At 41.6% G+C, this 23,050-nt stretch overlaps 1 protein-coding gene across 3 annotated transcripts in view; it reads right to left on the bottom strand.

Annotated features, from left to right (window-relative positions):
• The window catches only part of UTRN (utrophin), a 538,889-nt gene extending 524,523 nt beyond the window's left edge, over positions 1-14,366 (bottom strand). For 2 of the 3 annotated variants that reach the window (XM_043457448.1, XM_043457451.1), the window contains exons 1-2: positions 13,569-13,748; positions 9,193-9,357 (exon numbers count right to left, since the gene is read on the bottom strand). In XM_043457448.1, the coding sequence (XP_043313383.1) occupies positions 9,193-9,271 (79 nt within the window). In that variant the 5' untranslated portion in view covers positions 9,272-9,357; positions 13,569-13,748. Of the gene's footprint in view, positions 1-9,192; positions 9,358-13,568; positions 13,749-14,231 lie in introns of those variants that run through there. The other variant, XM_043457450.1, reaches the window with a different exon arrangement.
• Positions 14,367-23,050: the final 8,684 nt, after the last annotated feature.

The following is a 23,050-nucleotide window of genomic DNA, read 5'->3' as shown; positions in this document are numbered from 1 at the left end:
TAATATTGGACTTGGAGGGCATTATGCTCCAAGGGAAATAAATGAGACGGAGAAAGACAAATACTGTATGGTATCACATGTGGAATCTAAAAAATACAACAAACTAGTGAATATGACAAAAAAGTAGCAGACTCATAGATATAAAAACAAACTGGTTACCAGTGGGGAGAGGGTGAGGGGAGAGGCAACATAAGGGTAGGGAAGTAAAAGGTACAAACTATTAAGTATAAAATAAGCTACAAGAATATATTTCACAACATGCAAAATATAGTTAATAATTTATAATAAGTATAAATGAAGTATAACCTTTAAAAATTGTGAGTTACTACATTGTACACCCATAACATATTGTATTATTGTACATCAAACAGGCCTCAATAAAAAATAAAGATTATTAAAAAAATAAGTACAATTACAAAAACAAGGAGGCAAATACAATTGTAATACCTTATTAACCTTAAAGAAGATAAGAAAACTACCATCAAGTTATTATGTTCTTGCACTTTATATCATATCTTAGAGACCATCCCATATCAATACAGAAAGAACTTGTGATTTTTCATTGCAAATAATTCCATTGTATGAATAAATTATAACTTAAGTAAAAAGAAAAAAAATCAACATAAAGGATGGATGTGGGATTTTTTCTCACCATGAGTCAAACCATATCTGTCTTGGAAATTTTTCTTAGAAAAAAACAGACAGTAAGTTTTTATGATAAATTCAGAGCATTCCATGAAAGAATTAAGGTTTTGACTAACCTTGCAGCAGGAAGAGGCTAAATGCACCAAACTGAAGACCAAGGTGATCCAAGAAGAAATATTTCAGGGCTGGATATTTTGGTAGGATCTTCCAGTTCAACAGTCCACAGTAAGAAATGCACCAAAGTTTCATCACTCTCCTGCTCTCTTTACACAACTATACCTTTGCTCAGCACAAGAATACAAGGCAAAAGAAAAAAAGTCCAATACCACAAAATCCATTACCTCTTAAAATTATTTAAAAAGAAGAGGTAGAAATAATCTTCAACATTGGACCATAGCTCTCCTTTCTCCTCTGAAATGCACAGACCACTTTCACTTTGGTTCCAAGGATCTTAAACCTGCTTCCTTTGTCCATAAATCAATGGCACTAAACAGTAACTGCAGAGCTTGTTAAAACTCCAGACGCCGGGACCCCACCCCACGTGACTGAGTGGGAATCCCAAAGGGTGGTTCTGACATGCAGCCAGAGTTAGGAACTCTGAGAGACTGCGCCCAAAACCCGACTTTCAAAATAAAAGCATATGTGGACATCTATGTAATTACTGAACTAATGAAAATCACAAGACTCGCCCATAAGGAGCAAGAGAACCAATCAATTTATATTAAAGCCTTTTTGGACATAAATATCCTACACCAAAATCTTAATCAGAACATGGCCTGGGACAAATGTGCAAACATTAAAACAATGGAATTAGAGAAGATGATCTCAGCGGATAATATTTTTTTAATCATGGGATTCTTCTAAGTTGTGCCAGTCTAGAGACAGAAAGTCATATTTTTTACTAGATTTCTCTGCTCTATCAGAAATGTCATTATCAATGTGTCAACGTGCTTTGTCCTGATCTTCAGGAAAAAGAATGTTACATAATTCAATACTGAGATTGATGAGCCAGACAGAAATCATAATAATTAGCCTGCCACCCACCCACCAAAACAAAGTTCATTTGAAAATATTCACCTACAAAATGTTATTCTCCTGCTTTACACCTTGATTTTAATGACTGTGACAAACAAAACTGATTTTTTTGCTTTTTTAATTAAACAGATCTCAAAATCGGTATAAGATTGTACCAATGCAAACTTTAATCTTAACTGCCAAGAGGGCATACACACAAACAATTCCTATTATTGGCTAGGCTAGGAGAACAGCTTCTGACAGAGAAGGTTCACAGAATATAAATAAATCTCAGGTGTTTGGTTGTGAAAAGGCACGAATGTCAAGGCCAGAGAGCTACATGGAACCTGGGACTACCTGCCTCCCACACTTGACCTTTGTAAATCCAGGGGTAGAGCAAGGAAAAGTGAAAGAACTAGGTCCAGCTTAGATTTCTCAGTCCACAACCATCATTTCGACAGTAAATGTATATTAAAATCTCACACCGACTCACCTCTCAAATACTAAACTGACTGTATTTATTATTAAGCAATTAAGGCACACCAGAAAATAAAAAGAGTAAAACAGTAAATATCTATGCCTCCACACACACGCAGCTTAAAGAGGAAAAAAAAAAAAATCTAACCAGTACATGTGAAACCACCTTTCGCAATAGAATTTTAACTAATATTTACAACTGCTTCGATGATCTTGCATGTTCCCTTGTTTCCTGAAAATCATCCTATCGACATCTAGTTCAAATCTGGGCTCAAATAAGGTTCAATAAAACTGAGTTTTCCATTCTGTCTATATACTAAAGACTTCTACTGCTTAGAACATTCTCCAAAATTTATGTTTTCCTGTGGAGAACAGATCACCTACACAGCTTTCCCAACCTTAGTTACAGGTCATGAGGATCACATGAATGCAGAATCTTTTTTATGATGGCACTATTTCAGCCTAATGAGGTACCAACACAGAATATTTTATGTGCATGACAAGAATAGCTGCTCTCCTCTATTAGAGTTGAATTTCCACCAGGGTCACTGTCCCTCACCACAAATCCCCAGGGCTCACGGAAAAAAACAAACACACTCAAAGACTCCCTTCAAAGCACAGGCATTCCAGCCAAGTAATGCTTTGGAGGGGGAGGGAAAAAAAAAAATTATTTTTCACAGTCCCTTAAACTCTTTAGGAAAATCCCACACAGATATTTCTTTAAATGAAAGAGAAAGAAGAAGACCAATGGGAAATACAACGTAACCACTGTTTTTCCTAAAGAAAGGCCTCTAAAAGATAAACAAATAAGGTAACCTTCCTCCCAGCTTCATAAAACCACATCTTCTTAAGAAAGTTTAAACATAGTATCGTGCAAACACAGTATCATTGTTAGGCCTGTTATAAATTTAACCAGGTATAATATTCCATAGTAAAGAATTCATTTTATTTTTATTTCACTGGCCTCCCTTTTCTCCCCTCCCAGTCCCCTCCTCCCCAACCAACCCTTTCAATGCCATAGATACCCATCCAGGCATCAGACCAGGCCTCAAACTGTGCCAGATTGCAGTCCATCTGAAATCCACTACCTTTTTTTTCACCAGCCAGTTAAAAGCCTTGAGCAGCAGGCAAAGGAAAAGAGAAAGGGGAATTCACGTCAGAAAGATTATCGGTTTTTCTACCTTCCACCCAGAGGACTGCCAGTCCTCTGGTATTTTCCTTTGCTAACTTCTAAAAGAGAATGACAGAGACCAGAGCCAATAATCAGGGCTGAGAGCGGCAGGTTAGGTCTCCTGCGATCGGCCTTCCCATGGCTGGACAGGATGCCCGCCAGCGGCCCGGAGCAGCTCTATCTCACAGCCAAGGGCCCCAATTTTGTAACCACAAAGGCAGAAGCAGAGGGATGTAGCGAAACAATTAATACTCTGCAAAATTTCTAAGGAATCAATTTAGGCACAAAAAAAACAAAGGACCATCTGGCAGTAACAAAATAAACTACCTGGTAAATTAGGAAACTGGGTACTCTGTCCAGAGTTCGAAGGCACAGTTTCTGGGGTCAGATCACCTGAGTTCTCACCCCAGCTCTGACAGTTCTAGCTCTGTAGCCTTTTTCACTGACTAGACATTCATTGCTTACCTGCTATGAGCTAGGCCCTGGGCTGAGTCCCAGGGATGCATGGGTCCCTGCTCTTGTGGAATTAAGATGGGTAAGACATTGAAAGAAAAATTCAGGTGTCAGTTGCTCGGCTGTGTCTGACTCTTGACGACGTCATGGACTGTAAGGCTTCTATGTCCATGGACTTCTCCAGGCAAGAATACTGGGGTGGGTAGTCATGCTCTTCTCCAGGGGATCTTCCCCACCCAGGGATCAAACCTGGGTCTCCTGCATTCCAGGAAGATTCTTTACTATCTCAGCTACCAAGGAAGCTCACACACACACACACACACACACACACACACACGCACACAAAGAGAAACAAGAAAACTACCAGAGAGAGACAGAGCATAGGGGGAACTTCATATACTGATACAGTCAAAAGTGCCTGGGAGTGACCTTTCTCATGGTCTTCTGGCTAAGACTCTGCACTCCCAATGCAGGGGGCCCGGTTCGATCCCTAGTCGGAGAACTAGATCCCACATGTCACAACTAAAAGACTCTGCATGCCGCAACAAAGACTCAAGATCCCTGGTGCCACAACTAAGGCCTGGCACGGCCAAATAATTAAATATTTATTTCTTTGACGTGCCAGGTCTTCGTTGCATCACGTGGGATTTTTCATCGCACAGACTCTAGCTGTGGTGGTCGAGCTTAGCTGCTCCACAGCAGGTGGGATCTCAGTCCCCAGTGTTGTTGTTTGGTCACCAAGTCATGTCTGACTCTTTTGTGACACCACGGACTGTAGCCCGCTAGGCTCCTCTGTCCATGGGATTTCCCAGGCAAGAATACTAGAGCCGCTTGCCATTTCCTTCACCAGGAGATCCTCCCGACCCAGGGATCGAACCCACATCTCCTGCATTAGCAGGTGGATTCTTTACCACCAAGCCACCAGGGAAAACCCTGAGATCCTGAACCAGGGATCGAACCCACATTCCTGCACTGCAAGGCGGATTCTTAACCACAGGACAAGCAGGAAAGTCTTATAAATAAACAGTAACAACAACAAAAAGATGTCTGGGAGAGTTACTTCCTAAAGTCAGCAGGCAAGTTTTCTCAGAGGTGATACTAAAGCCCAGATCTACCTAAGAAGAGGAGCCCATCAGGCAAAGACAGGCAAAGAGGGATGTGCAAAGGCCCTCAGGCAGGCATGGCGGGGCCTCTGCAGAAATAGAAAGAAGGCCAGTTTGGCAAATTACTTCCGTGTGGCTCATGTCCGTCATCTGTAAAACAGTCATTGTGAGGGTGAAACTCTGAGCACCACATCTGCACACTGCATGTATTCAGTAAGTGTCAGTTGCTAGAATTACCATAATCAGTGAGATCCCATCACTAGAAGTGTGCAAGAAGAGGTTGGGTACACGGGGGCATGGCCAGGCAACAGGACCTCTCAGGTTCCATCCACAATTAGGTCAGGATTACACAAGAAGAGAAAAAGTGAAGGAAGCAATGATAAAAATGTTACACTCGGGCTTCCTGCCTAAAGGCTGTTCAAGAATATTTTGAATCATACAACAATGTGGAGTTTTACCGACTAATTCATTCAACAAATGGCCCCTTCCCATGTGAGAATCTGTGATTCTAATCCCTACTAGTCAAAATCCGCACAAGGAGCTAGTTGGCAGTCTTTAGCCCTGAGGTCTACCCTCTTTATGGGGCTTTGAGCTAAAACTTACCAGAACAGCACTGAGAAGAACAGAAAAGGTTGACTTATTCTATGTTACTGGCATTAAAGTGTCACTATTGATAGAATAAAATAGCAGTGAGGCTATTCTTTGATTTTACACATATCTCAAACCATTTTTTTATTTCACGTTTAAAATGTTCCAAGCAGAAGTTTACGCACCACAGACTCCATTGATAACATATTTCACTTAAAAAAAAAAAAATCTTACTCTTGACCTACTCTTAAAATACTTAATAAATTGTAAAACTTTCTGAAGCTCACTAATTCTGGCTATCATTAATGACAGGCAAATTTGACTTGAATGTCTTTAAGTTAAGGAAAGACTTACTTTTACCCAATCCCAAACCCTGGATCATTAAAGGTCATATTCTTTCAAGTTCTTTTCTGATTAATGACAGGCAAATTTGACTTGCATGTCCTTAAGTTAGGGAAAGACTTACTTTTACCCAATTCCAAATCTTGAATCATTAAAGGTCATATTCTTTCAAGTTCTTTTCTAAAATTCACTCAAATCCAAGACAAATGTATTACAATCATTAAGAAATATGTGATTTTTATATTCATGAAATATTTCATCACCTACTCTTGATATTTTAGATTTCTGTTTAGTTGGTGGAAATTACTTTAAAAATTATTAAACCTCATACACTGCATAAAGCAAATTAAAATTGAATGAGGGCAATATAAACGATCCTAATACCTTAACATAAAATGCACCAATACTTTTATGAAGTCAGGCTTTTAGACTGTCCAAACTTAAGGATTTGAGGAGGAACAAGAAAAATCTTCATGAACCAAGACAAAAGTTTATCAGTATAATCTCAACATCAGGTCTTCCCTACCCTAATCTCTATCCCCTCCGCCATAGCTAGACCCTCAAAAGGTAGAAACACAGAAATATATTTGAATCAAAATTCTCCTATAGGAGAATATGCATTATATGTATATGATTCCTTTGACTTTCAGAAAGCAAGATTGAAATTAACAGGCCCATTCAAATCCAAATTTATCTACTGCCTTTTGCAACATAATCCAGCCAAAAGAATGTGATTCAGATCTCAGCTATGCAACAGCTAAGTTTTCAATGCTTTTTGAAGTAGGAACCATCAAAACTAAAAAAGAAAGTAACAGTCATCACCTTGGCATCAAAACACTTGAAGCAATTTGAGATTTTTAAGAATACTTTAAAAATACTTTAAGAAGTAATACAGGCTCATTGAAAAGCTTTTAAAGTGCATATAAGTGAAAAAGAGAAAAATAATAATCCCCAAATGCCAGAATGACCAGCATTAACATTTTTGTGTACATTCCATTGAACTTTATTGGGAAAAAAAAATTTTTCACATAAATGATTTCATATTGCACATAATTTTTATATAACAACATCAAGAACATGTTTCTATGTTCATATATATACATATCATAACATTTTTATGAATGTATAATATTTACTTTATGAATACACATTAATTAGCTCCACTGAGATTCTATATGATTTGGTCAAGTGCCCTACACTAAAGGAACAGCATAGGTTAACCATTGTTTCCTAAAATTATTTGCCTGTGACATCCTTTTTCAACTTATACATTAGAACTTAGGCTTGTTTCAAATGCTTTGGGAAATTATGATTTAACCAATCCTCACTATTGGATTTTTATGGTATTTCTAATTTTTTTTTCTGTAATAAAAATGCTATGATCAACTTTTTGCTTGTATATTTCTGTGACTTCTAAACAAAACTCCAAAAATAGAGGTACTGGGCCAGTTGGAATGCATACGTTAAAAACGTAATAAGTTCCGCCCAACTGTCCCCAATAGTGTATGAGAATAGTCAGTCTTTTGAAATGATCATTTTTAATTTAAAGAGTAGTTTAAAAGTTATGTGTACTCATCATATATAACAAGTATTTTTAAACTTATATAATTACTTTTTTATGGACATGGCTAAAGTACACAGTTATAAATATCAAAGGTCTTACCGTAATGGTGGTTGACTCAGAAAACTATTTAAGAACATAACTCCTCACAATTTATAGAACATGACAAGCATGGATACATTAAATTGTCTCACTGTCATTTTCCTCCTTGGTACATCTATATTTTTCTAGACATACATTCTGTACTGTTTAGAAGATATTAGTAATCCCTTACATCAACATAGTACTTTATACAACTAAAGCATTTAAATCAAGACAAACTTTAGGGGGCATTAAACTTTCTCAGAGCATACTTTAAAATAGGATGTTAAGCTGTACCCCCTAAAAGATCCTTCAAACTACACAGTAGAGGCTACACATTTAGAGCCAAGACTGTAATAACCAGTCTTTACCAATCAACCAACACTAGGGCCATGAAGGGAAATATACCTTAAATGTGCGTGTGTGTGTCAGTAGATCAGACATGTCCAACTCTTTGTGACCCCATGGACTGTAGCTCACCAGGCTCCTCTGTCCATGGAATTCTCCAAGCTAGAACACTGGAGTGGGTTGCCATTACCTTTTCCAGGGGATCTTCCTGACCCAGAGATCAAAGCCAGGTCTCCCATATTGCAGGCAGATTCTTTACCATCTGAGCCACCAGGGAAACCCTCATCTCTATCAATTTAGAGCCTATTTTCAGTGCATATTTCTGCAGATTCATACAATAAAAAAACAACCTTCTAACATAATATAAAGATGGTTCACATAGCAAAAACAGACATGAGGTTCCTTTTTTGGTTTTAAAGTGACACTAGGTATTAAGTTTATAGCCCAAAGTAACTCTCAAAGTTACTTAAGTATAGTGTTCACACCCAGGGTCAAGTTCTGTGTAACTTTCACAACTCAGGTCCTGGCTGCTCAAAAATATCTCCCCATAGAGTCTATCTCAATCACATTTGATGCTTTTTAAAAATACTGAAATTTTTACTCAGTAGGTCTGGAGTGGAGCCAACATATCTATACTTAAAAAACCCTCCCCAGTTGATTCAGTTAATACAGCCAGAGTGGTAAAGTACTTGGTTATCTAAAAAGATTGGGGGAGGGAGTGGTATCCTTATGTCATCAATTTAAATCTTCAATGAAAACCATTCATCTGTCTTAATCTAGTTTACTAGATAACCTAGGTAAAAGTGTACCTTGAGAAGGTTTATAAGATGCTTCAAAAAGGGAAGCAGAGGTAGAAAGACACTGGCCTAGCACTGGTTAGAAACGGGATGGGGGAGAGGGTGTATGAAAGCAAATCTCAGGACTACCCACCTCATCAGAAACCACAGCATTTCCTACCTAAAGCATCATTTTTTAAGCTGAATTTTTATGTTCAAGAGGCTTCTTAAAAATGAACAGCTACCAGCTAACAGGCAGCAGTTTCACCAAGCAATGCCAATCAACATACCAGGAGACCAAGACGGATTGAGAAATTAAGACAGAATACACAGAGATATCAAGGAGGGCATGGCAACCCACTCCAGTGTTCTTGCCTGGAGAATGCCCATGGACAGAGGAGCCCGGCCGGCTACAGTCCAGGGGGCTGCAAAGAGTCAGACACGACTGAGCGACTAAGCAGGGCACACACAGAGATACTGCATTTCCTTTTACAGTGCAATCGTCATTTGTCAGATTTCTGCTTCTCACAAGAAGTTTGTCTCATAAGGACAGTGCAAAACAAACAAAATCCTATGTCTTCTCAGTAGCTTATGAACAAAAATCAGCCATCTTCTGAAGCTTCCATTACTTACCAGATCTGGACTTAATGATGTCGCTGAACTCATTCTGCCCATCATCAGCTCTGGCCTCATGTTCTCCATACTTGGCCATCTTAGTTGCACTTCAATACAATCCAAAGGCTTGACAAGATCCTCTTTTAAAGACTTTCAATTTTCTATAATTATCAACATCAATACCTAAAGAGAAAAGGGAAAACATGGATTTTAAAAAATATACAAGACTATATTAATATGTTGTAATATAGTAATATATGCTGACATATATATTATGTATAACATGTTACATATAGATGTAATATATAACCACAATATATATCATAGATGTATAATATATATGACTATAAATATTAAAATATATGTATATATATTACATGTGGGCTTCCTGGTGGCTCAGTGGTAAAGACGCCACATGCCACTGCAGGAGACAGGAGTCTAGGATTCAATCTGTAGGTCAGGAAGATCCCCTGGAGGAGGGCATGACAATCCACTCCAGTATCTTTGCCTGAAAAATCCCATAGACAGAGGAGCCTGGTGGGCTATAATCCATGGAGTCACAAAGAGTTGGACACTACTGAAGTGACTGTGCACATTCTATATGGTTTTATACAGTAATCCTTCATTCAACAAATATTTATTTGGGACCTATGGCAATCCACTCCAGTATTCTTGCCTGAAGAATCCCATGGACAAAGGAGCCTGCCAGGCTATACCGTCCATGGGGTTGCAAAGAGTCAGACATGACTGAGCAACTAACACTTTCACTTTCAAGTATAATGCACTGATCTGGGCAATGGAAATATGACTATCAAAGAGACAAAACCTATATTAGTTTGAAATCCACAGACACCAAGTAATTAATTATATAATGGAGTATTTCACTATACTACTAATAAGTTACAAAAGTACAAAGGAGATGCATAGAGTAATATGAGCATACTGCAGAGGAATCTGACCTGCTCTGGGCAATTAAAGAAGGCTTTCTTGAAGATGTGACATTTGAGCCAAGCCTTCAAGGATAAGAGATGAGAAGAGGAAAAGGTAAGAATCTCCCATGTAAAGTGACAGGAAGCATCAAAGAGCATTCAAAAACCTGAGCAAAGGCAGGTGCTTTTGGAGCCTAAGAGGAGAGGGATTTGTTGAACTAGGTGAGGTAGACAGAACCAGGGGTAGGGCTGTAAAGACAGACTGTACAGGATTTTGTTATTTCTCCGAAGAGCAGTGGGAAAACAGCAGATGATTTTAAGCTGGGAAGCAACATATGATTGTGGCCTAAATAAGCTCAGATAGAAAGAAGTGGGTGGACATGAGGGCTATTAGATATTAAATGAAGGCCAATAGGATTTGGGAACTGACTGGATATGAGAGTTTCAGGATATTGAGGCACAAAATGACTGCCCAATTTTGGCCTGTGCAATTGAGACATTCAATGAGTTGGGAACACTGAAGCATGAGAATCTGAAGGACGAAATAAGGAGTGTGATTTGGATTGATGGAGTTTGAGATATACACGTGGAGATAACCAAAAAGTCTGATCTCAGGAATGGTCTGGATTATATGTAAATCTGGACAGTTACATGTTATATCCATTGACACAGATTTTATTTTGGAAAACCCATCACGTGAATTCTCCTGAGAATAGACATCACTCAAAATAATTTTAATCTTTTAGTAGTTAAAAGAGTCGAGGCATGATGAGAATTTACAGAATTGAGGATTCTACCCTGCAGTACCACTTTTCTTTTAAAATGTCATCAATTAGACATGCACTGTCCTAGAACTTTCTGGAACACAATGCCCAAGCAACCCAAATAGAATCAGAATTCAAGTTTAAGGTCAGCAACCTGGCTATACCCTAACATCCCCTTATGAGCACCTCAAATGCCAGCTAAATAAATCAATCATTTAATTGGGAAAATAACAGTCAAGACATCCAAATATTAATCTACAAATAATAGACATTAATTCACATATTATAATAGATATCAAAACCAGAGTTTATTGTTAGCTAGGCTTAGACAACTCAATTATTTAATTCAAGGACACATCATATGCATTAGTATTTTGTAATATAGTTCTTTTACATATCTATTCACTATTTAGAAGTTCTTACATAATGTTTATAATATGTAACATTCAAGGACACACCACCTTGTTTTATATTTCATAACAATATAAATACATAAAATATAAAATTTCTTTTCCTTAGTAGTTAGGAAAAGGGTATATTCTAATAATAAAGAAGTCAAGGTCACCTTAGAAACAGGTTTTAAATGTTAAAGTGTTTGAGGTAGATGAAAACTGATGAATTGCTAAAGCTTTAGGAACAATTTTCTCTCCAAAAGGGAGAAATATATGGGTTAGATCATCAGCCTGAATCTCCGAGATTTTGTGAGAGTATAAAAACATTTTTCACTTTTTATACTGTCCACTACTATTGTACTTTATGGATTATCATGTAATTAGGTTCCTTTTGGGGGGTAAATACCTGCCAAAGATTTGCTAAATTCTTAAAGGTATTTTATTACATTCGAGTACCAAAAATTTTGTTCAGAAGAATGCACATAAAATTTTACTATGAAAATCAGCTTTTCCCAGCAAAAAATTCTCTTTACTGGAAAGCAACTAATTATTTCCCTTGAAATACATTTCTAATTCTCTCTTTCATAAGTGGTCTTAGCCAACGTCTTCAAAAGATTTTTCCCATTCCACAAAAGAGAAAAGTAAATTGCTTGCACAGAACTGTGTTTCATTTGCACATTAATATTCCTTCATCATAAAGTTTTACTTTGCCAGCTCCTTAAGATAATCTCAGATTTTCTCTTGATAATCAAAATCCTTTACAGGCTACACAGATTCAGCAGTAAGGGAGATCAGAGGACAAGGAAAGACAAGGCAAATTGGGAGAACTGCAGATGACCAAAATGTTAACAGTAACATTGCCACTGACTGATACTTTATGCCACTAATTGGCAGGGGTCTCCAAGTTGAGTAACATTTGGCAGCAAGTCATTATTGGTTGCCGGAAGACAGGATCAAAGTTTCATCACAAGGCGCCTCCGTGCGACCCTCCACTTCCACATACATACTATGGAAACACCACCATCTTCCACACCAAGCTAGGTGACAAACCGAATAAAAGAATGAGATATTGCTTTATAATTATAATTTATTGTTACCTCTGCTCTAGGGTCTGTTTCCCCAAAATGAAGTTCTGCAAAGTTTAGCCAGCTCTTTCTCACTGAAACCAATACCCTCAACTCTACATCCAGTTCTTTCTTCAAAAGTTCTCTGGCTGTCAGAGGGAACCAGAAGCCACCACAATAAACCTGGGTTAAAAGGACGGGGGATGGCCTTACAGGCAAAACTCAAGCTTTAATTTTTTTTTTTAATTTGGAAATTACAAGAAGTAAAAATACAAGCATTTTCAACAATCTACAATTATGATGGAAATATGCTGTAGGTCCTTGGGCAAAAAGTACTCATTCGTTTACACAATCCTAAGAATGCTAGAGATAGTGGAAAGGAAAGCCCGGGGGCCAGAGTTTGAGGCTCCTTAGGAAACTTAGTAAAAGACACCGCCCAGTGTCAAGAATTGCCATTCATTCTCGGAAGCGCTCCAAGGGAAGTTCAAACAGTTGTGGTTAATACTTTTTACGGTGGCGATCAATTTCAGGTAAACACCTGAAGGAGAGTTAAAACGAAGTCTGCTGGGTCTCAGAAACTGGTCCAGGGGGCGGGGAATGACTCCGCGTAAACCATGGTCCTCGCCCCCCGGTGCTCTGGAAGCCGAAGCACCCAGGAGCTCCACATTCCTGCAGCTGTCGCCGGATTCCCGGGTCCCCCGGGTCCACTAGCAACCAGCCCAGAGGCGCCCACCCGACTCCCGAGGCCCATGCAAGTTACAAAGGAATAGATGCGGCTACTGCCGGGTTCCCAGGAGCAGCAAGCTCCCGCCCGGACCCGGGGATCCAGGCTTCCCAGAATTCGGTTCACTCGCCCACAAGGGGTTACAACCCGCGAGGCCCTGGTGACCCAGGTCACCTGGAGGCTGGCAAAGAGGAGACTCTCCCGGGCCATCCCGGGAGCGGGGGAGGGCAGTTAGACCCGGGTTAGACCCGGGCTCCCCAGTTCAGTGGAAAACAAAGTGTGAGTCCTCTGGCTCCTGCAAGTCGGGCACATTCTCTCCTCCCCTTGAAACAACCCTGGAATCAGTCCCTTTCGTAATCTGGGGCTTGGCTTTAAAAGAAAAAAAAAAAAAAATCCAGTTTTAACAGCGTGCCTTCTAAAAGTTGCACTGCCTAAAATTTGTGCTGTGTCGGTTTCCTAAAGGGGCCTTGGGCAACCAGTGCCTCGGACCCCAAGCCACACAGGGACATGAATTACCTTACCAATTGCCGCAAGAGATGCCAAGGATCCGGGACCCCAGAAGAGGCAATCGCGCGGGACTACGCACCAACTCAGCGCTCCTTGTCACCTCTCCAAAGCCCCACCCTCGGGAGAAGCAACGGCCCGGAGGTCGAGCACGTTTCCTGCCAGGCGGATGGCTGGGAACGTCTCCCCACCCGGTCCTGGCGGACACCTCCGGGGCCCCGCCTTCCCGGGGCTGAGGTGTGTGTGTGTGTGTGTGTGTGTGACAGGCCCTCCTAGGAAGCCACGTCCCCTCTTGGGGATCACTGGCCCAGAGCGCACGGAGGCACGACCCTCTCACCCCAGCCAGGAGAAAGACTCAGGGAGTCAAGAAGCTGCCCAGAACCAGTCGAAGGAGTTCGGGTCGTTAGGAAATACTACACGGATTCCGAGGACTTCCGAGCCCGAGCTCTCCCCCACGTTTCTGGAATTCCCTGCCTCGGGGCGGGGAGCTGCACTGAGGTTCCAAGGAAAGTGCACGCAAAAGTTGGTTACATCTTAGGCTCAGCCTTGAGAAGGAGCTCGGGACGCTGATGCTGGGCACAGGAGTCGCAGAAAACTCCATCCTCCTCCATCCTACGTCCCATGTCCCCGAGGCTGTGGTCACACTGCCCGGCCCGAGGCTCAATAATGCACGGACTTACCTGCTCCCATGCCCCGCGGGCCGCCTCGCCAGCCCGCCGCCGCCGCCGAATCCCAAGCCGGCCCGGGTCTCCTCGGAGGTGTTTCAGGCGCAGTAATCGCGGGTGTGTGTGCAAACGTGGGCTTTGTGGTGCGGTTTTTTGTTTTTTTTTTTTTTTGCTTGGTTTGTTTTGTTTTGTTTTGTTTAAGGAAATATGGAAAACCAGACCAGATCCGAAAGAAAAAAAAATTTTTTTTTGACACTCGATTGTAAACGCCCCTAACTTGTGCAATCTTCCTGCCCCGTAGTTCCGCCAAAAACAAAACAGTCCCAGTGCGAACCTGGAACGGGCGCGCAGGCACCAAGTTTGCCAAACACTGGAGAGTTTTCCGTCTGCAGAAATGACCCCGAAGGAGGGTGGCGGCGGGGAGGGCACCGCTCCCCGAGATTCCCCAATCGGCTTCGGGAGCCGGAGGCTCCTCCTCGCCCCTCGGCGGGAGAAAGCCCGCGGGCCGCCGCGGCCGCCCGCTCCCCTCCTCCGAGGAAAGGCGACTCCACAACTTGGTGCGCCGGCGGCTCGCGCCCCCGGCTCCTCCTCCTCCCCTCACCCGCCCGCCGGCCGGCCCCTTTGTTGAAGCGGGGAAAGGAGCGCCGGAGGCCGGGGAGGGCGCAGCACCGCGGGGTGCGCGCCGCCGCCCTCCTGGGAACCGGCTCCTGTCCGGGCACACGGGTTCGGCCTCCCCAGTAGAGGGGCGCCCGGCAGGTCCGGCTCCGCCTCGGCTCTCCCGCCCCGGCTGCCGCAGGGCCGGCAACTTTGTTCCGGGAGATCAGGTCCTCTCGGCTCCGGGTTCGGCCCCGGCCCGGCCCAGGCGGCCACCGCAGGCTGGGCTCCGGGAACGTGGCGCCCGGGGTCACCTGACCGCGCGCCCCGTCAATCAGCGCCCGCCCCGCGCTCCCTCCCCGCAGGCAGCAGCCGGGCTGGCGCTCGGCTGGCCTGGGGCGGCGCACCCGGAGCGGAGGGTGAGTGCCGGGAGCCCGGAGCTAGCATGGATGCCTGGTGCTGCCACGGTCCCGTTTATTCAGATTAACCGAAAATGTGAGTCACACCCACCTCAGGCCAACCCGCTCTCCAGTTTCCCTCCTTTGAGAAATGAATTCTCATTTACCCCTCCACTCGCCCCATCCCAGTGTGTTGACGTTGTCAAATTTTTGGTCCTAGTTGCAAGGGTATATATATTTTATATCATTTTCTTGGTGTCGTTTTTAATATTAAGAAAAACTTGACAATTTCGTTTTATATTCGTTCATACATATATACAAATAGTGTTTGCGCTGATCTTATTTTTCCATTTTTTTCAATATACATACACACTAAAACATCTGTTGCAGAGTCTGTTTCAAGGCTGAGGTGTTGGTCAAAATAATATCTGATAAGAAATTATTACAGCTTTTGTAATACAGCTTTTGTGCTGTGTGTGCATTTTTTAATTTACATATTTCATTCCCAGTGTGGTCTGTGTTTCTCTTGCATGATCAATATACTTGGGAGGGGGGAAAATAAAACGGCAACCTAAATTCCTAGTTCCTATAAACAGTGAGAAAAGGAACTCTGGTTTGTTGCTGGTTTAATATTTGAGAGTTATCAACTTATGAGTTAGTACAGACAAACACTAGGGACCTTAAACAGTTTTTTCAGAAAGAACTCACTAGTCTTTTATTAGTTATAGAGTAAAAGGTCTGGGGGTGGGGTGGTGGGGTTTGCATTCTGAAAGATAGGATTCCTTATAAAATCTCTAGCTTAGACTCCTTCCTTTATGTGGATTTTCTTCACATAAGCCAAATAAAATCCAGAATATTAATAGGAAATAAGTATAATTAATCATCTGCTTTCATTCATTTTACAAACATCAATTTGGGGCCTGCCACTTTCACTGGTGCTGTGAAAAATAGACAGATAAATCTGACAGAGATGTTGCTTTAAAGAATTTCAAATCTACTAAGTGAGATAAGGCAAGTAAAAAAATAAGAATATGCAAGATCAGCAATAAATGCTTTAAGAAAAGAATAGATCAAATGCTTTCTGAGTCGGGCTATATTACAGGAGACTGGGGCTTCTTTTAACTGTTAATTCTAGAAACTCTTAAAGCTACTTGTCATGCACTGTGTCTTGATGGGGTTAATGGAAACTGAAATCTCCTCCTTTAAAATAAAACCACTTGGGAATGTTTGAGGGTTTCATTACTCAAAATTATGTAAGTGAAAAGCACTTTGTAAATTGCAAAATGCTACACAAAGATTAATTTATTAAACTCAAAATTTTGGAGAAAAACAGTCATTTGGGAACCTAGAATTTCTGAGTTTTCAAGCTCTGAGGGATGTGTAGTTAAGTTTCCCGGAAAACCCTAAGAAAGGGGACACATGGACCATAGGCACCGTCTGTACGAGACCAACTCCAGCCACATCCGGCTAGAGGGCGGTTTCTGGGGGCTTCGCTGGGACCTGTGCCCTGTCTCTTTCTAGCCCTTCTCCTCTCACCCAGACACTGATATTCTCTGTGGGACATGAGCAAAAGAGGCCAAAGAACTTGTTGCTGATGGAATAACCAAGCAGTCCCACTCCGGTCCTGCTCCCTGTTTGCTCCGTAAGTAGAGAAGCCACAGTTAGCTGGAGACTTTGTCCCTAAGGACTGCCTCTCCATAGAGCGGCCAGTGTGACCTTGGGAATGGAGATGAGGGGAAAGTGAAGACAGACCACCAGGACGCGGATAGCAGTTAGTGCACCTACAATCCACATTATTCCAGCTGCAGTCCACGCAGCAGGGACAGTAGCCTATAATGGGATTTTGTCCCCTCAACCCCTGTCGGGAAAAGTCAGGAATGTGGCCTGGGTTTGTCATTAATCCAAACTCTGAATTGCCCCACAGTCACCAGAGAACATGAAAATTGAAGAAAACTGAACTGATGTCTCAGGGATAAAGTCCTTGACGTAGGAGAAAATATGATGATATGAGTAGTGGATAGATTTCTACATAAAGATATATGCATATGTAGGTGTATATAATATCAAGAGACATGATTCTACATAGATATGGTTCATATACAGGAAACTGTGTACTAACATAAGGGCCAAAAAGAAAACTTTCCAACTAAACTTTTTATGTAAAATTATATAAATGCAGATCCTCTCTGAACAATAGTGAAGTGAAGAAGTGAAGTCGCTCAGTCGTGTCTGACTCTTTGCGACCCCGTGGATTGTAGCCTACAAGGCTGCTCCGTCCATGGGATTCTCCAGGCAAGAATACTGGAGTGGGCTGCCATTTCCTAGAAGCATCGTGAAATACACAATGTATTAAAAAGGTGTTGACTGTTTATAATAGCCAGGACATGGAAGCAACCTAGATGCCCATCAGCAGACGAATGGATAAGGAAGCTGTGGTACATATACACCATGGAATATTGCTCAGCTGTTAAAAAAAAAATTCATTTGAATCAGTTCTAATGAGATGGATGAAACTGGAGCCCATTATACAGAGTGAAGTAAGCCAGAAAGATAAAGAACATTACAGCATACTAACATATATATATGGAATTTAGAAAGGTGGTAATGATAACCCTATATGCAAACAGAAAAAGAGACACAGAAATACAGAACAGACTTTTGGACTCTGTGGGAGAAGGTGAGGGTGGGATGTTTGAGAGAACAGCATGTATATTATCTATAGTGAAACAGATCACCAGCCCAGGTGGGATGCATGAGACAAGTGCTCGGGCCTGGTGCACTGGGAAGACCCAGAGGAATCGGGTGGAGAGGGAGGTGGGAGGGGATCGGGATGGGGAATACATGTAACTCCATGGCTGATTCATGTCAATGTATGACAAACCCACTGCAATGTTGTGAAGTAATTAGCCTCCAACTAATAAAAATAAATGAAAAAAAAAAAAAGGTGTTGAGTAATTTTCCATTATATATATATGTGGAATCTAGAAAGATGATACTGATGAACCTATTTTCTGGGCAGTAATGGATATGCAGGCATAATGTCCATGCAGACATCATGGACATGGAGGTGGCGGGAAAGAAGGGGGTGGGACGAATGGAAGAGAAGCATGAAATACATACACTAACATATGTAAAACAGCCAGTGGGAATTTGCTGTATGACGCAGGAAACTCAAACCAGGGCTCTGTGACAACCTAGAGGGGTGGGATGGGGTGGGAGGTGGGAGTGAGGTTCAAGAGGGAAGGGACTTGTATGTACCTATGGCTGATTCATGTTGATGTATGGCAGAAACCAACACAGTATTATAAAGCAAATATCTTTAAAAATAAATAAAAAATTTTTTTAAAAAGCAAGGTGCTCCTTGGTGACTATGAATCACTCCCCCTACATGGAAGCATTTAAAAGAGGGACATAGGTTGGAGAATTCACCTTATCTTTTTCAAGTCAAGAGAGTATAGCTCTATGGCTTATGTATAACAGATAGAATATTTGCTGAATATTGTTGCTAAATTCCTCAGCCTAATATCTAATATCTAACATTTGCACAAGTTAAAGGTACATATAAATAAAATTCTTTGTGATATAAAGAGGGAAAAATTATAGTGGGTTTTTAGAGGATAATGATTTTTAGATGATAATTAGCACAATGGCAGAGTTTCTCATAATTTAGTGAACTTAAAAATCGCCAAGGAGCATATTTTAAATTCAAATTGCTTGCCAGCTGTGAGAAATTCTGATTTACTAGTCTGGTGAGGCCCAGGAAGCTGCAGTTTTAATAAGCAACCCATGAGGTTAGATCACGATGGTTGGGGAATCACACTTTGAGCAACTGTTCCCTAAGGGACTGGCCTCAAATAGGCCATTCTGGATGACTATAAATGGGTCTAGAAATTGCCCTACAAGGAAAAAAATCCATACTGGATCAATCATAATTTCAAAATACCCACAATTAGCCTTAACACTTCACATTCAAGTGTTTCATTCAGTTGTGGATCACTCTTGAGATTACCAGAGGTCATTCACATCTCAGGAGCCCTCTGGGCAATTCAACCTGCTCTGTGGTTTAAAGCCTGCCTGGATGATCTGCAAGGAAAAGTCTGATGGTGTGAGGGCAGAGAGGAGAGGACCCTGGAGGGTACGCATGCTGAAATGCCAGGTCCAGGGAAACTAAGGATAAAATAAAAGGACTAAGCTATTGGGGAGGAAAGAGCAACTGATACAAAAGGAGAGAATAAAGGAGGCTCAGAAGCAGAAGGAAGGGGAGCAGAGAGTGGAGGGTGTAAACCCACACCAGCTCCTTCTCCGTGTGCCTGCCTCCTGACAACCAGAAAACTGGAGTTATCATCAGTTCAGTTCAGTCGCTCAGTTGTGTCCAAATCTTTGGACTGCAGCACGCCAGCCTTCCCTGTGCTTCACCAACTCCTGGAGCTTACTCAAACTCATGTCCATCAAATCAGTGATGCCATCCAACCACCTCATCCTCTATCATCCTCTTCTCCTCCTGCCTTCAATCTTTCCCAGCATCAGGGTCTTCTCCAGTGAGTCAGTTCTTCGCATCAGGTGGCCAAAGTGTTGGAGTTTCAGCTTCAGCATCAGTCCTTCCAATGAATATTCAGGACTGATTTCCTTTAGGATTGATTGGTTGGATCTCCTTGCAGTCCAAGGGACTCTCAAGAGTCTTCTCCAACACTGCAGTTCAAAAGCATCAATTCCTCGGCACTCAGCTTTCTTGATGGAGTTAGCATACTTGTTACTTTTACTTGGTTTCACTTACTTTGTATAATTTTATAATGTTGCCACTGGCAGAGATTATACAGAGTCTCTCCTTCAACCCTTTAATTTCATGGATAAAGAAACAAATGGACCTTCCTACACTGTTGTTGGGAATGTAAATTGGTGCAGTCATTATGAAGAAGAGTATGGAGGTTTCTTAAATAACTGAAAATAGAGTTACCATATGACTCTGCAATCCTACCCTTGGGCATGTATCCAGAGAAAAACATGGTCCGAAAGGATACGTGCACTCCAATACTCATTGCAGCACTGTTTACAAGAGCCAAGACATGGAAGCAACTTACATGTCCCTCGACAGAGGAATGGATAAAGAAGATGTGGGATATATGTTCAATGGACTGTTACTCAGCCATTAAAAAGAATGAAATAAAACCATTTGCAGCAACATGGATGGACCTGGAGTTTGTCATACTGAGTGAAATAAGCCAGACAGAGAAAGAGAAATATTGTGTGATATCGCTTATATGCAGAATCTAAAAAGAAATGATACATACGAACTGATTCAAGAAACAGAAAAAGGACTCCCTGACTTAGAGAACAAAATTATGGTTACCAGGGGGTAAGGATGGGAGGAAGGGATAGTTAGGGAGTTTGGGATTGTCGGGTGCACACTGCTATATTTAAAATGGGTAACTAACAAGGACCTATTGTGTAGCACAGGGAACTCTGCTCAATGTTACGTGACAGACTGGATGGGAGGAGAACAGATACATGTATATGTATGGCTGAGTGGCTCTGATGTGCATCTGAAACTATCACAACTCTCTTCATCGGCTATACTCCAATATAACATAAAAAAATTTTTTTAAGGATATAAACAAATGAAAGATGCAAAACTTACTAGGGAGTACCTTTAGGTAAAATAAAACAATCTTGGCAGGAAATGTTCAAATTACCAAGAAGGGAGAAGAGCACCACTAAGTTATATAAATTCATTGTTAACCTGAAGGCGAGGGCAGAAGATAATGTAGCTGAAAGCCAACAGGCTGGTTTAAGTTACCTGTGTGCAGTGCGTGTGTGCTAAGTCGTGTCCCACTCTTTGTCACCCCATGGACTGTAGCCCACCAGGCTCCTCTGTTCACGGGATTCTCCTGGCAAGAATCCTGGAGTGGGTTGCCATGCCCTCCTCCAGGGGATCTCCCCAACCCAGGGATTGAACCCGTATCTCCTTTGTCTCCTGCACTGCAGAGTCTTTACCACTGAGCAAGTGGTAAAGTGCTTATTATTAGCTTGGCACATCATTTGTATGAGGTTGTGGGACCTTGATCTGTAACCTCCTGTCTGTGAAATAAAAGAATACCTCCCTCAAATGCTGTTGTGAAAAATCAAATGAATCCCTTGTTATAAACCATTTATCACAATGTTTGATACTTTTAAGCTTTCATTTTGTTCTTTCCTCTCAATTCAAAAGGATTTGCTGCCATTTTGTAATAATCTTTAATTTTTTTTTAAACATTCCTGGAACACCCACTATCTGCTGAGGGGCTGGGTGTGCAAATGGGAATAAGCTACAGTAGCTCTCTTCAGAAAGCTTCTGTTTCTGAAGACCAACACACAGACAATTTTAAATTAATATGGATGCACATATAAATTAATATGGATTCAGTATAGCCAAGATGTAACATGAGCCCAGAAAAGGACATGTAACCCAACAGGATTACTTTGCCAACAAAGGTCTGTCTAGTCAAAGCTATGATTTTTCCAGTAGTCATGTATGAATGTGAGAGTTGGACTATAAAGAAAGCTGAGAACCAAAGAATTGATGCTTTTGAACTGTGGTGTTGGAGAAGACTCTTGAGAGTCCCTTGGACTACAAGGAGATCCAACCAGTCAATCCTGAAGGAAATCAATCCTGAATATTTATTGGAAGGACTGATGCTGAAGCTGAAACTCCAGTACTTCGGCTACCTGATGCGAAGAACTGACTCATTGGAGAAGACCCTGATGCTGGGAAGGATTGAAGGCAGGAGGAGAAGGGGATGATAGAAGATGAGATGGTTGGATGGCATCACCGACTCGATGGACACGAGTTTGAATAAGCTTCAGGAGTTGGTGAAGGATGGGGAAGGCTGACGTGCTACAGTCCATGGGGTTGCAAAGAGTCAGACATGACTGAGTGACCAAACAGCTGAACTGAACTGAGGGCGTAAGGGGTACCAAGAAATGACACCCAAGCTGATCCTTAAGAGATCATAGAGATCATAAAGGACATCTATGGTCTTGACTCTGCCCGACATCTTTTCTCCCCTTTTGGAAGGAATGTTACCTCTTCCTTTAGGTAATTGCTCCTCTCTTGTGCCAATCAAATTTTGTGGAGCTGTCAATCACTTCTCTACCTTGCCTTGGGGTGGGCTTATGCCTCAAGAACAGCCAATCATAGGCTTCAAACCCTGTGATAATGATTAACCTAAAAGAGAAGAGGGGAGATCCAGGCTAGGCCCATCTGAGTCCTTCCAGAAGAGTTTTCGCAATAACACTGGAAGGGAATCTTCTTTCTTCTCTTTGGAATTAGTTTGCTGGAGCAGCATAAAGTAGAATCTCTCCACACCCATCTCCTGCTCCTACTGCTAGCTTGAGTTCTATACCTATAGAGGAGAAAATAAAGTATCACATCTGGAGCCGAATAAATGCGGGAAAGGAGACTTGAGGATGTGAGAGTTCCTGGTTTCCACATACAAGAGTGCCCTTTCTATAGCTCTGTTCTTCTCAGTGTTAACCTAGGTGGGAATTCTATCACTTGTGACTGAACAAGCCCAGTATAATATAAACATTAACCAGGGACCTCCCAGGTGGTCCAGTGGCTGAGACTCTGCACTCCCAAGGCAGGAGGCCTAGGGTTCGATCCCTGGCCAGGGAACTAGATTTCACATGCCACTGAACTAAATATTCTGCATGTCGAACTTAAGACCTAGTGCAGCCAAATATATAAATAAATACTTTTTAAAATAATAATAAATAAATAATTATCTTCATGATAGGAAGTCAATAGATAAAATCTAAACCTTAAAAAAGGAAACAAGGAGCATTACAAGCTTGTTACTTAGAGAT

Source organism: Cervus canadensis, chromosome 33 (assembly GCF_019320065.1).
Source record: "Cervus canadensis isolate Bull #8, Minnesota chromosome 33, ASM1932006v1, whole genome shotgun sequence".
Classification (NCBI taxonomy): domain Eukaryota; kingdom Metazoa; phylum Chordata; class Mammalia; order Artiodactyla; family Cervidae; genus Cervus; species Cervus canadensis.
This window is presented reverse-complemented; position numbering and strand designations above follow the sequence as displayed.